This window comes from Desmodus rotundus, chromosome 7 (assembly GCF_022682495.2).
Source record: "Desmodus rotundus isolate HL8 chromosome 7, HLdesRot8A.1, whole genome shotgun sequence".
Lineage (NCBI taxonomy): Eukaryota > Metazoa > Chordata > Mammalia > Chiroptera > Phyllostomidae > Desmodus > Desmodus rotundus.
The window spans coordinates 97430056-97444248 of record NC_071393.1 but is presented as its reverse complement, the minus strand read 5'-3'; the positions used below and the strand labels follow the sequence as shown (position 1 = coordinate 97444248).

The following is a 14193-nucleotide window of genomic DNA, read 5'->3' as shown; positions in this document are numbered from 1 at the left end:
GTCTCTGTTCAAATTCATGTTTAGCAAAAGTACTTTTCTGCACCAAACCCTGGAGGAAGCTGTCCTGCTGCTTCCCTTCTCCTCATATGCTTCTCCTTTGCACCGCTTGTGCTAGACAATGGCTGGTCTTGGGGATTTGTCCCAGTCAGTCTCCCAACTGCTGGTATGATAGAGACATAAGTGTTAGACCAGGAAGGGACTCTGAAGTTGTCTTATCCCCTCATTTTAGAGATGGAGAAAGTGAGGCTCAGAGAGAAGTGAGACTCAATGTCACGTACCATTAGAGGCAGAGCGGGGCAGGGACAACCCCTCCCGTGGCTGGTGTCTGGCCTACAGCACCGCCGCCGCCCTTTATTCATCGCCTCTCCAGCTCTCTCCTAAGACTTTCATTGCTTTCCTCTGGCTGTGCTGAGTGTTCTGTGGTGCCCATACTGCTATGTGCCTGTCCACTTTGCAGCCTGACAGCTCTGCTCCATGACAACACTGGCTTGGTGAGAGATGAGGGCGTCCCAGTGCCCCGCAGCCCCTGTCCAACACCCCGTGTCTATGATGGGGCCCAGACCTCCCCCCAGCACAAATCTGGCCCACAGCACAGAGACTGGCTGGCGACTGGGAGCACGTGCCTTCTCTGGCTTTGGCTCATAAGATTCACATCCCTGTGTGGCTTCCCTACTATACCAGCTGAGTGACCTTGAGCATGTCACCGCACTGAACCTGACCCCTTTGTTGAAACTGGGAAAAATATTAGAACATACATAAAGCTGCTGTGAACGAAGATCAAGAGTCAGGGACATGGAAGAGTGCTTTGTGAACTGTGAAATCATTCCTGTGTAAAACGTTGGTGTCCCCCCGATCTCAACACAGGGCTAGATACAGAGCAGATGCCCACTGAGTAACTACAGGACCATGGTTCTCAACGGAGGCTATTTTGACACCCCAGGGGACCTTGGGTGATGCCTGGAGACCTTTTTGTTTATCACCACTGGGTGGGAATTCCTATGGCATCCGATCAATAGAAGCCGGGGATGCTGCTGAACCTCATACAGTGCACAAGGCAGCCCCACAGCAAAAAATTATCTGGCCCCGCATGTCAATGGCGCTGAGGTTCAGAAGCCTTGCTGAGGTGAATGAAAGTGTGAAATTGTATCTGCAGAGACAGATGTGGCCTGTCGTCCCATAAAGGCGAAGGAGCTGTGGCTGGGGAGGTGGCCGTCAAGATACTGTGGTGCCCAGGAGCAGGTTTGATAACTTGAAAACATTTTATTTCAATTCTATCCTTGGGAGGCAGCATAAATAATCACAGAAGACCACAAAGGTCAATGGGGAAGAAAAAAAAAAAGCTCAATAAGTGTGGGGAGGAGGCGATGAGAACTAACACTGTCTAGCTGCAGGGGGTGGGGAGACGCTGCTGTAGCTGGCCGAGAGGGTGGATGGTTCTCGGAGGAAAACCACAGGGGTCAGAGGGCTTTCCCTGCGCGGTCACCAGGAGAGACTTACAGAGCCCTGGCCTCTGTGGTGGACGTTCTGCAGGGTGGCCACGGGAAAAGCAAGTGTGGAGCATAATGTGTCCAGCAGATCCAAGCGATGAGAGAGTAGGGAGGGCACCCATTTGATTCCTAGGCCAGATCTCACCCCAAAACTGCGGTTGTTCTGTGAAGAACAGTGTTTATGGACACTGTGGGTGGTGGGAAATGGAGAAAAAGAGAGAAAAAAAGAAAAAAATGGTAGAAGACCAGATGAAATGTGGCATCTCCAAAGAGTCCCGTGACCTCAAGCCACTGCTTAGTTTCTTCACCTACAGAATGGCAAGAGTGCTCCCTACCTCCTGGAGCAGATGAGAGACTCCAATGAGATCCAACGTGTTGAAGGACTGTGTAAACTTTAAAGTGCTATTCCGATGTGAGGGGCTGTGGTCATTCTACAAGCATAAGGCTGAAAGTGGCTGAGATAGTAGCGGCAAGAGACACACACAGAGCATCATCCACTTCGTGAAGCGAGCAGACCCCTGCTCTGCCTTCCCCAGGGCCCGATTCCCCCTCCTCAGCCTCAGCTTCCAGGAGGAAGAGGCCTCATCTCAGAGGGAGTGCCCTGGGGGGAAACAGGGTGGGGGGCCAAGGGGATGGAGGGGCACTGAGTGTGAGGGGCCTCAACTGGGCAGCACGACACATTGGCACTACTGGTGTTGGGCCGACGGTAGAAGTGGCTTCCGGTTCTCACTCTCCACACATACTTGGGCACTGGTGAAGCCGCCAGGGGATTGGCATCTTGATGCAGTGGGAAGGGCCCTGGCCTGGGGTCTGGACACCCTAGGACCTGGGTCCACTGTTGACCTGTTGGGTGACTTAGTAAGTCACTTCGCCAGTGTAGCTCTCAGTTCTGGCATTTGTAAAATGGGGATAAATTTTCCCTACCCTGCCTGCCTCACCAATTAAATGGGGAAAGGGTATTGCAAGAGCTTTGAAGAGACTCATGGGAAGGCAAGGGGTCATTATGGCCTTGGCGAGCAATCCTCTTAATTCCCTGAAGACAAGAGAGAGGGGGCAAGAGACAGAAAGGAGCGGGGCTGCTTGCAACCCTTGTCAGGAGAATCTGGCTTCCAGGGCCGCCAGGAGAAAGGGGGAGGGGAGGGGGTACAGGTGATGCCTGCCATCCAGCCCTTACAGTGTGGTCCATCTGGGTGCTGAGAAGTCCTGGCAGCAGCCTCCTTTGCAAGGGAAAAGTTCCAGTTCTAAGTCTACAGGGGTCCTGGTTTCTTCCTCTGCTCCCTGGTCCATGGAGACCACCCCTCAGGGAATCCTGTGGTCCTTTGCCCAGCCAGGAACGTGGCAGGCAGGAGAAGGGGCTGCCAGCGGTGGGTCTCCAGGAGAGGCTGGGGCCTTTCATTAGCATGAGGTCAAGAGGTCAAAGATCAGCTTCCAGTTCTTGAGGTGGCAGGTGGGGCTCTCCTCCTCAGGCTCTCCCCCAGCTCCCATCCTGGCTCTGTCTCTGGGGTCACAGGATAAGGGGAAGGTAAGAGACGAGTAGAAACAACGGAGAGATTGGCTTAGAAAGCAGCCCCACCGAGAGCTAACAGTTCTTGGGGCTGTTGCGCAAGTTCTTCAGTTCCAGCTGTAGCTGCCGAATGCGGATGTCCTTCTGGGCCAGCTCCTCTTTCAACCGCCGAATCTCATCCTGCTGCCGGAAGAACATTCGGAGGAGCTGGGTGGACAGAGAGAGGGGGCCACGGAGGGGCCGGGGTAAGGGAGGTGAGGTGATTTCTAGAGTGGGTACTCCTGCCCCCTCCGCTCCCCAGATCCCCATAGTAGCCTCTGCCTTCCTCCCCCAGACCTTCCACTGCCCCCCACCCCCCGAGTAGTGTCCCAGATGACCAATGTCACCACAGCATTCCCATCTCCAGACTCAGCTCACGACTCCTACTTTCCCCTGTGAGGTAGAAAAAAAGAGACAGACTTGCCCTGGGCCTGATTCGGGATTGCTGAGGAAGGGGGTAGTCCACACGGGCCATTTTCCCAAGCATCCCAGCCTCACCCTCTTAGGGGTTCAAACCTAATATTTATAGTTACCATTCTGGGTAGAAACCTTTCTAAAATGTTTGCAGAAGGAGGCTCAGGATACAGAACAGAATCCAGCCTTTTTTCTGCTGACATGGGCATAGGCAAAGGCAGACCCTCTCTTAGACGACCCCCTGGATTAATTAACCCATCTCTCCATTTCCTCTGTAAAACAGACAGACAGGTGCCCACAGAACAGAGGCCTGGGAGGCGTGGCTCCTGGAGGGCCCCTCCCTGCCTCTTGAGTTGAATATTGCCAACAAGCAGTTGGGTTCATCCTCAAACTTCCTGGTGGGAGTCCCATTTGTTCTGGTAATTGCATAATTTGATTAAATAGGATATAAACTGATGAAATATGAGTACAAAAAGACAGTTTCTGTTTCTACAAAACCAAGTTAAATGCTTTAGAAAAATCTTGGTAAAGGTGATGCTAAAAATGACGCTGCTGAACGGGGTATGGATGACATCCCACAAAACACAGGGGAATTTTCTGTCTCTGGACTGTGTGTAGTGGTTACATGAGCATCAGAAGTTTTACACGTTTGTCAAAACTCAGGGAACGGCACAGTACAAAGGATGGACTTTACCGCAGGTGAATTAAGCCTCAGCGACGTTTCTTTTTAAAGAATTGGGAGAAACTTTGAAAAAACTATGGCTTTGTTTTCAGATCGACTTCTAAGTTCTTGTTCTATGTAAAAGAAATGAAACTGGAGGTAAAGTGTGATTGATCTGAGAAAAACACAGCCCAGCCCAGCTAGGGATGTCCTTAAAGAAACGGTCCTGCACGGAAATGTGTGGAATGAATGTATTTGTTTTAAATGAAAGTAAGGGGTTGAAAGAATGCATACGTCATTTTTATGATTTCTTCTTTGAACTGACTTTTTTTTTAAACCCACAAAACAGCCTTGGTTTTGTCTGAGGGAAGATACATTATTTGCTCCTACATACTCCTGTGCCTTCCAAATTCTCAAAATTTCTTTGTGTAATTTTTCAACATTTGTTTAAAAAGGCCTTATTGGGGTATAATTGATAGTCCACAATTTCCCTTATTTTAAGTGTGCAACCCAGTGATTTTTAGTGAAGTTACAGAGGACACCCCTGAGTCTCCTCCCTTGGGCCAACCTGGCCCTACCTCTTCGCACTTAGATCGGTGTGTCTGCTGATTGCAGCCCCCTTTCTAGAGGGCTGCTTCTGAGCCGCTGTGAAGACTGAAATAGCGGGTAAGAGCAGAGTCAGCAGGCTCTGAGGGAATCTCTTCCCAATGAGGATAGCGCACAGGCGTTAGTGTAGGGAGACTGTGGCATCTGTTCTGTCTGCTCAGAGACCCTTTACAACTTTCCTCCGGCTCCTCGGTTCTGATTCCTATGGACAAGTCAATAGCTAGATGGAGTTCTCTTTCTCTACCAGTCCACGCTTTCCTTTTCCAGACCAGTGCTAGAACCGAGCTCAGGCTCCTGATAGGGCCCACGTGGGCTAGCAAAGCAACTCAGGTGCTTCTACCTTCTCAGAGTACGCAAAAAATTTTTTATTAGAAAATGCCAAATATATACAAAAGTAGGAAGATTAACACCATGAATCTCCAAGTACTTATCAACCAGCTTCAACAAATGATCTGTGTTACTGCTTCTCCTGCTTGATATCTACCTATTCTTGGTATTAGCTCCTGCCCACTCCCCTGCACCACCCCCCTCAGGGGGTGTTTTGAAGCAAATCCTATTTATCACATGATTGCAACCAGCCCTAGACATCTCAACATCCCTCTATAATGGCACATGAACATACTGGATAATAATGACCAGTTTACCTGTCAATTTCCACTTTAAAACTGTGAGGTCCCAGAGGTCAGGAATAGCCTTATTTTTGTGAATAACAGTGGCAACCGTAAGTTGGTGTGACAAGAAACCTCTGAGATGCCCCCCTCTCACGTTATCCCCTGCCCTCAGTGGTGGACTGCACCTAGTGATTTGCTTAGAATGAATAGGACATGGCAGGAGTAATGAGATGTCTTTTCCAAGGTCAGGTTACAAAGAGACTATGGAGTCCCATCTTGGACACCCTCTCTTCCTCACTCTGAGGGAAGCCAGCTGCCATGTTGTGAGTTGCCCCATGGAGAAGTCCACAGAGCAAGGGCCCGAGCTGGGGAGCACCTCTGGCCAATAGCCCACGAGGATCTGAGACCCTCAGTCCAACAACCTGGGAGGAAATGAGTCCTGCCAGCAACCATGTGAGTGAACTTGGAAGCAGATGAGCCTTCAGATGTGACTGCAGCCTTGGCTGACACTTCACACCCTCCTGAGAGACCTTGAGCCACAGGCACCCATAGACACTATGAGATAATGAATGTTTGTGGGTTTAAGTCACTAGGTTTTAGGGTAATTTGTTACATGGCAATAGAGAGCTAATACGGTCAGCTTCTTTGAGCACTTAGCGTGAGCCAGGAAGAGTGTTAGACACTTAGAGTATCTCTCTTATGCTCACAGCATTTCATATTCCCATTTGACCATGAGGAAATGGACTTAGGTCAGGAAACTTGCTCAGGCAGAGCCAGGAAGTGGGAGAGGCAGGATTCCAATGCAGGGAGGTCTATGCAGCCATCTCTGCCTCAGCTGCATCAAGCCAAGTGCCTGGCACACGGTAGGCATTCTGCGAGTCCCGGCTGAGCTGAGCTGTTTGGCATCGGGGACTGATGTTAGGGTTGGAAACAGGAGCCTTCGGGGGCAGGCACAAGGCCCAGTTATGGCTGCCCCTGAATGATCCCATTGCAAATGGTACAAAGAGCATTTCCATAAACATCCAGCATCTTCCACAAAATGGGAAACTGTGAGGTCTCATCAGTGCTACAAAGCCAGGAAGGGAGGCAGTGCTGGAATGCACGAGGCCGGCTTTCCTCTGTGAGGCAGGAATTTATATCCTGTAACACCAAGCGACAGTGACATTCTGGAGTGGATGCACGAGGAGACTGTGCATTCATATGTAACTGTGTGGGTTAGTGAATTTGAGGGTTGGGGGAGGGGCATCAACATCCCTATGATATCCCAGCCCCTCCTTATCGGGGTCAGGGCAATGGAAGCCAACAGCAGGCTACTTAGGGTGTTTGTCACAGAAAGAAAAGGCCTCAGAATGGAGCTGGCTTAAAGGCCTGCAGCCCATAGTTGAAATGTCAAGGTCTCACTCTTCCAGGGCCTGTGGAAGAAAGAACTTCTATTCCTTACCTCGTTCTCTGTCCTGGGTGGGACATTTTCTAATAAATCTATTCCATTCACCACAACGCTCTTCTTTTCTTTGATGGGAGCCTTAAATACCATTTTTGAGGACTTCTTGTAGCCTTCTTTCAAAGACATCAGCACGGGATCTAAGAAAGGCAAGGGACGCGTTCTCACCGACAACTGACACACTGTCAAGTGACGGTCTTTCATTTAGCCCACGCTTGACAGTTGGCCAAGGGTGAGGCAAAGTTCCAGCAGGAGCATGTGCAGGGGACATGGGGTGAGCCAGACTGAAGGCAAAGCTCACACAGTCTTAGCCTCTTTTGTGAAGCCCACCCCTAACAGTACTTACCTCGGTTGATGCCCCCCAGCCATTCATCAGGGGTCAAAGCTGGCTCTGTGCCTGGCGTCATGGGGTAAATGTCTTCCTGGTAGGAATCTGACTATAGTGGGGGAGCAGAAGAGGGAACAGATGGGGAGCTGCTGAGAAAAGCCCTGCTCTCTAGTCAGATTTTTCTCCTCGCTGACCTCCAACCATGCTCCCTGCCCTCCTGCCTTTGAGCTTTTGTGCTCAGCACCTCCCACTTGGAATTCCCACCCTGAGTTCGTTAGCAGACAAAACTGTCCCCACCTTGCCATGTCCTCCATTCCCCACCCCAGCCAGTCCACAGGAAAAGGGCTCCTTCTTCTGGGCTCCTCAAGGCTTCCAGTCAGTGGAGAGCAGGCTAGGATTTGATATGGGGCCCTTGGGAGCCCTGCCCAGCCCCACTCACCCTCCGGGGCACGATCATGGAGATGGGTTCGATCAGGCCCTTAAGAGTCACCAGCTTGTAGAAGCGGAACACCTCGCAAGCCGACACATCCAGCCCGTGCTTGGGCATGACCCCTGCGGACAGGCACATGTGGTTCCCTGGGGCCCTGGGGACTCCCCCCTTGGTGTCTCTCTTCCATGATGTCCCCAGCCAGGGGAAAGACCCCAGTGGAGCACTAGCTTTGGAGCAATGACCCATGCAGAGGGCAGGGGGTGGGCTGAAGGCTTCTTGAGTCAATTCTGTCTCTGGGGGGTGACTTCTCAGGCCCTGTGGGCCAGACCTGCCTCACCCAAGTGCATGACTTAGAATTGGGGCCATGTAGAACTGGAAGCAGCTGCAGAAATATTGAGATCGAATCCATTCTTTTTATAGATGAGACTCTTAAGGGTCAGAAGGGAAGGGGCTTGCCCAAGGTCAAAGAATATTGTCACCAAAAAGTCACAGAGCCCATCACCTTCTGAAAAGAACTGGCTTCTTGAAGCATTGGTGTTCTTGGTCCTCAGAGAGAAAGGAGGAGGAAAAAACCCTTTCCCATGCACCCCTGAGGTTTAAGTGCAGCTTGACCGCTGTTCTGTCATAGTCTTAGGACTGAGCGCGTGTGCACATGCGTGTGTACACATATTGTCTGTGTCTGTGCTTCAGCCACATGGTCCCTAACAGTTGCATCTACTGATCACCTACTGAGGGAGTAGTGCAGTGTGGGTCAGGAACACAAGCTGGGGGTAAGACAGACCTCGGTTCTAATCCTGGCTCTGCCCCTCTTTATGGCTGGGAGTCCTTGGGCAGATGATGACCTCTCTGAGCTTCAGGTTCCTTGACTGGCTAGCGGAGGAAGGTAGCAGCCCCTCGTGCGATGGGCAGGGGGCTGAGTGTGAAGAAGCTCATGAACTGCTCGGCATGGTAAAGAGCACATAGCATATTTCTTTCTCCATAATGTGAATGTCAGTGAAGGTTCTACCTTTCCTCAGCTGGAATGGAATGCTGCTCTTCCAGATAAGGGAATCCCAGGAGCTGGGGTTGGGGGAGGTGGTGTAGGTATCAAAGTGGGATCTGGAGCCAGCAGACTGAGTATGAGTTCTGGCTCCACCACTTAACAGCTACATGATCTGCCTGGGGTGAGTTAGTACTTAGCAACTCTGACCCTTCACGGGTTCATGGTAATGGCTCAACAGTGGTCACAGGTGAGGAGAATGGGAAACAGGTACCCTTGGTTCCTCCCTCTGCCTCCTCTCCTCTCCTGCTGGCCCTACTTTCTGCACATCTCCTGGATTCCTCCTCCTCTCCCATTGTCATGCCATCCCTCTAGCTACCCTCATTTCTTGCCTAGAAATCCACAGTGGCCTCCTTCCTGCCCTTTCAAAATCCATGTTCCCAAATCCACTCTCCCTACAGAAGCCAGAGCAATCTTCAACTAAACTTTCAGATCAAGTCACCTTGTCCCCTCTCCTACTCACCCGCCCAGGAGAAAGAAAACCCTCCAATGTGAGAACCATGTGGTACCTCAGCCTCCCCCTCTGCAAATAAGAGTGAGGACACAGTCACACCCCTGCGGGCTGCTGACGGCCAGAGATGGTGAAGGACGCCCAGCACCATGGAGGGATGAGTGGGCAAGTCGTGGTGACAGGTGGCTGAAGGCCAGCAGGCTGACCTTCACAGGGGCAGCACCTGTCAGTTCTGTTCTGACTTGCCCATGGGCTGAGGCCTTCTGAGTCTGATGGTTTAGTGGGGATGGGGGGTAACCCATGAGCCAGATGTCCGGTCTCTTGTTCTAGAGTCTAACAGTCACGCGGTGTCTTGACTCCTTACCGAGGCCTTTCTGTGGGGCTGGAGAGCGGAACTCCATGAGGTAACTCAGGTAGGGCTTCTCGGTGCTGATCTCATAGTACCGGATGTTTCCATCACCCTGCGGGCCAAGAGAGAGGGAGGTGAGGAAGATAGAGGGGGAGGGCAGAGCTGAGTAGCCCTGGTCCAGGGGTCTGCTGAAGAGAGCTTCTGCTGTGCCTCCAAGGTGGTCAAAGACCAGGGAGGCCTGGCACAGGGGACTTGCTGGGGGCGGGGGTGGTGTGGCGGTGCTGCTGCGTGTGCATGGTTGGCCTTTCTGACAAACAAGGCCACATTTGTCAGAGATCTCTGGGCAGGTGCCTCAAATTCCACCATTAGTCACAGTCTTCTACAGCGCAGGCTCAGATCCTTATTCCAATGTAAAACCCTCTCCAATTCACCTCTGAAGGAATTCTTAGCCATCGACACTTCAGTAAGAATAAGTGTCAGACTTGAGGGTAGGTTTCAGTGGAAGAGAGTGAGACCCAGGTTGGATCAGGTGAAGGCCCGAGAGGTTGGGCTGGCTCTTCTTAGGGGAGTAGGGGAGGAGCAGGGGTGCAATGGGGGCGGGGATCTCCCCCAGGCTCCCCCAGGCCCTCCCCCACCCTCTACTACCTTTCCAGCCAGGTAGAGCATGTGGGTGTCGGCATCATAGAAGGGGAACAGGAGGCCGGAGAGCCCGTCAATTTCTTCCTCGATCAGAGGCATGGACAGGTCCTCCTGTGGGGAGGGGGCCAGGATCAGCCTGTGTCCGGGGAGGATGGCATCTCACCTCCCCAAACTCCAGCACAGCCCCCAGAGCTACCACCATCTTACATCGCCACCCGGCCTCCCAGCGCTGACCTGGTCCCAGAGGGCAATCTGTCTTGTGTTCCACCTGGAGACCCCTGTCGTGAGAAGCCGCTTCATGTTCCCCAGGAACACCACCCGGTTCACTCTGTGGTTTTTGCAGTTGGCCTCCTGCGGGAACAGAACAAGCGGGTGAGCCAGGGCCCCAGGCACCAGGGCTCTGTAGCGGGCTGAACGGTGGCCCCCAGAAGATACACCCATGTCTTAAACCCTGGAACCGTGCATGTTTCCTCACTTGGAAGGAGACTTTGCCGATGTACTGTTAAGAGCCTGGAGATAGGGAGATCCCCTGGCTTAGCCAAGTGGGCCCTAAATGCTGTCACAAGAGCCCTTAGAACAGGCATAAGGAGGTTGCAGAGACAGAGAAGAGAAGGTGAAGTGGCTGTGGAGGCAGAGCTTGGAGAGATGTGACCACAAGCCAAGGAAGCCAGCAGCCATCAGGAGCTGGAGGAGGCAGGAAAGGATTCTCCCCCAGCAGCTTGAGAGGGCATGCGGCCCTGCTGACAGAACTCTGGCCTTCAGAACTGGGAGAGAATCCATTCCTCTTGTTGTGAGCCACCCAGGTGTGGTAATTTGTTAACAGCAGCCCCAGAAAACAAACACAGGGGCAGAGGAGCGGTGGGGTCCTGAGACTGGGACGCAGGCCTCTCTGCCGTGTCCCAGAGAGGGCGGGGGCAGGAGAGCAGGGAGCTAGTGTTGGCCAAGTCTGGAGCAGGGCCTGCAATGTGCCAGGTGCCAGGTGCTCTCAGCAGGGCTTCCCTTTTAACCTGCACAGCAATACCTACTGGCAGGAACCTCGGAGGATGAGGAACCTGAGGCTCAGGAGGACAGGGGGCTCACGCCAGTTCGCTGACTCATGACCCACTTCACCAGGGGCTCCTACAAAGCCTCCCTCTGCCTCCTCTCCTGCCTCCCAACTCATGACACTTCCTTTTCCTGCCAATACACAACGGTCCTCTGCCAGCATGAGTCAGCATCGGGTAGAAACCAGAGGCTGGTGAGCAGTGCAAAGACCCAGGCTGGCGTCACTTGCTTTGGATTTCAGTCCCAAGTTCTGCCAGAAAAAGTGTAACCCGGGAGGGGCCCTCACGCTCTCTGGGCTCGTGTCCATAGCCGTGAGGTGGAGGCTGGGTTCTCTGCTCTCTGACACCTTTTTCTGTTCAGCATGGGCTCTTGGGTCCATCTGGCTGGGACTGAATTCTAGCTCCTCCGTGACTGTGACATGCAGGCCTCTACCTTCTCCAAGGCTCAGAGTTCCCATGTGTGAAATGGGGAGAGTCACGGGACCCACCTCAGAGGACTGTCCCGAGCACTAAGTAAGGGAACGATGGGGGGCCCGTGGCCCACCACATGCCGCACAGCGAGTTCTGGGTGCATGCTGCCGGTGACGCCGATGTCTGGGGAGTTACTGTTTGTAGGAGTAGTAGCAGACGCCTGCCTCTCTGGCCTCACAGTATTGGACTCCTCCGAGATAAACACAACCAGGTCACCCTCAACCCTTTCTAGTGTAGTAGGTAACTCAAATTTAACCTGAATTTTCTGTCCCACTCAGTGACTGGCATGCCTTAGGTGCTCGGGGAATGTTAATTTCTTATTCCCAAAATGGCATCTCATCCCTTCTTCCCAGTCAAGACCCAGGAGACAAAAAAACCAAAACTGGCGTTAAGTTCACTATCTACCTCCCCACTTGGAGTTGTCCCTGGGGCTGGCAGCCTCAGCCATTTCCACCAGGCTTGTCCCACACAGGCGGCTGGGCAGTGAGTCCAAATCCCCTCCTCCCGTGCCTGTGATGAGGCTCACCGTCAATACCCAAGGATTCGCATGCTGAAGGGCGTCGCCAGCTCAGCCCCCAGAGCAGGCCAGAAGAATCCCATCTGGGGAGCGGGTGCAATGCACAAGAAAGGGTTCTAAAGCCCTTCCCCACCAAGAACAGGGCAGGGGCCCTGTGAGCCGAGAAGGCCCAGAACCCGATGGTCAGCAGAAGAGCTGGCCAGATGCATGGGAGAGGGGAGCTGGCTCGGCCTTTCCCCGGTCCTGCTGAAAGCTGAGCCCCAGGCCCCTGTACCTTCCTTTCCCCTCAAAAAAGTGGGGCTTCACCTGCAGAACACGGCCGGAGCGGGGCTCAATCACACGCAGCTTCTTGTCCTTGCACGTGGTGGTGAGCAGGCTGCCGTCAGTGTTGAAGGACATGCAGAGGATCACATCCGAGTGGCAGTCGATCATCTTCACAGGCTCACCCACGTCCAGGTTCCAGATGAGGACCTGGGACGGCAGACGAGCAGGGGTCAGGGTCAGCCCTGCTGCTGCTGCTGTCACAGGGCGCCTGTCCCCTCCCCATCCCACACCCGACGTTCCTGGGAGAGATGCCCGTGCAGGGTCGGGGTGTGCTGGGATGAAGGATGCTGTCGTTGAGCTCTATATCAAAGGCTCACACATCCCTGTCACACAAATCCACTACTATCCTTCAGCCTGGGCGTAGTTTCTGCAACTAGCATGAAGGGTGAATGTTCCTGGCCAGGTTCCAGTGGCTGGCACACCTCTTTTGAGGGCCTGCCTGGGGCTGGGGGCTGGGGCTCCATTCTCTCCCCTCCAGCAGCTCTGGTTGCTCCCTTTTCTCCCATCAGGAAAGTGTGGGCACGGAGTGGCATTCATTTCCAGTCCATCAGCACCAACGAAGGCAGTACAGATGCCTCCAGCTTCCGTGGACCCCAGAAATGATGGGGCGCACAGAAGAGGCTCAGTTGTGTGTAGTGAATGAAGAAATGAACAGATGAGACAATCTGGGTTAACACGCTCAGGAAAGTAACAGTGCTTCCTACAGGCCCCCGAAGACGCCCTTCCCTCTCCTTCCACATGCCCACCGGCTGCCCGGCTGCCTACCTTGTAGTCGTAGCCAGCACTGAACAGGATGTTGTTGGTGGTGGGGTGCCACTCCACCAGCCCCACACGCCGGCTGTGCCCATGCAGCTCCAGGAGGGCCTCTGTCATGTTCCGCTTCAGCCCGCCCTCGGGGATCTCCCAGATCCGCACCTGCAGGGGAAGGGGGCGGGGAGTGGGGGGTCTAAGCCGGTGGGCAGGGCAGAGAGAGGCCCCATGGCCTCTCCCTCTGACATCAGGCTTTCTGAGACCTGCTTGGTGAGGCGCCTCATGCCCAGGGCGGTGAGCAGAGCTGAGTGAAGCCTGTGCGAAGGTTCAAGGGTGTGATTGAGAGGAAAGGAAAGAGGACATCTCCTCTCTTCCCTTTGGGAGGGTTTTCTCCGAGAAGCGTCTGCAGACCTCAGCAACTATGATCGCTGCTGTGTTATCGTTATGGACTAGCCAGGCCCAGAGGCCCACACGTCGATAGCTCTGAGCCAGTGTTGAATTAAAAAGCCTGTCTCCGCTTCCCCTCCCACACCCTTCTAAGAGATCTGCCTGCAGCCCCAGCTCCTCTGATTGTACCATATGGCCTTGTCCCCCACTCTGTCTCCAACCCAGGATGGACGCCTGAGCAGAGGGGAACACTTCTGGGAGGCTGGGAAGTCCAGAGTCTCTCCTGAGATATGATAAACCAGGGGCAAAGATCCTGATTCAGTGTTGGAGCCTGAGCTGAAAAGAGCCTGGAGGCAGCTGCTATTTCTAGGCTTATGGGTGCTGATGGAGAAGCAGAAAAAGATGATCTGCAGAGAGGAGGAGGGGACTCACGGAGAAGCAGAGAAAAGAGACCACACCCCCAAGTATTTACAGCTGCCCTGGTGGGCTTGTTTTTCAAGCCAAGCAGGCTGTGCAGGGTTTCAACTGTTTCATCTGTAGATGGGGTGGGAGTAGGGGGGCAGGGGGCAGGGAGGGGAATCTTTGCCTGGCCTTGCCTACTGGCAGAATAAAAGAGATACTGCTTGTAAAAGTTGGTAAACTGTCAAGTTCTCTGCAGTACTAAGGATTATAATTCTTGTTCTAATTGTTGTTATTAGCATC

General features: G+C 53.2%; 1 protein-coding gene across 3 annotated transcripts in view; it reads right to left on the bottom strand.

Moving 5' to 3' along the window:
* Positions 1-1237: 1237 nt before the first annotated feature.
* The window catches only part of CORO2B (coronin 2B), a 122724-nt gene continuing 109768 nt past the window's right edge, over positions 1238-14193 (bottom strand). For all 3 annotated transcript variants that reach the window (XM_045201765.3, XM_045201766.3, XM_024567717.4), the window contains exons 4-12: positions 13120-13269; positions 12337-12501; positions 10234-10350; positions 10006-10110; positions 9376-9472; positions 7531-7643; positions 7110-7200; positions 6764-6903; positions 1238-3198 (exon numbers count right to left, since the gene is read on the bottom strand). In XM_045201765.3, coding sequence (XP_045057700.2) covers positions 3067-3198; positions 6764-6903; positions 7110-7200; positions 7531-7643; positions 9376-9472; positions 10006-10110; positions 10234-10350; positions 12337-12501; positions 13120-13269 — 1110 coding nt within the window. In that variant the 3' untranslated portion in view covers positions 1238-3066. The remainder of the gene's footprint in view (positions 3199-6763; positions 6904-7109; positions 7201-7530; positions 7644-9375; positions 9473-10005; positions 10111-10233; positions 10351-12336; positions 12502-13119; positions 13270-14193) is intronic.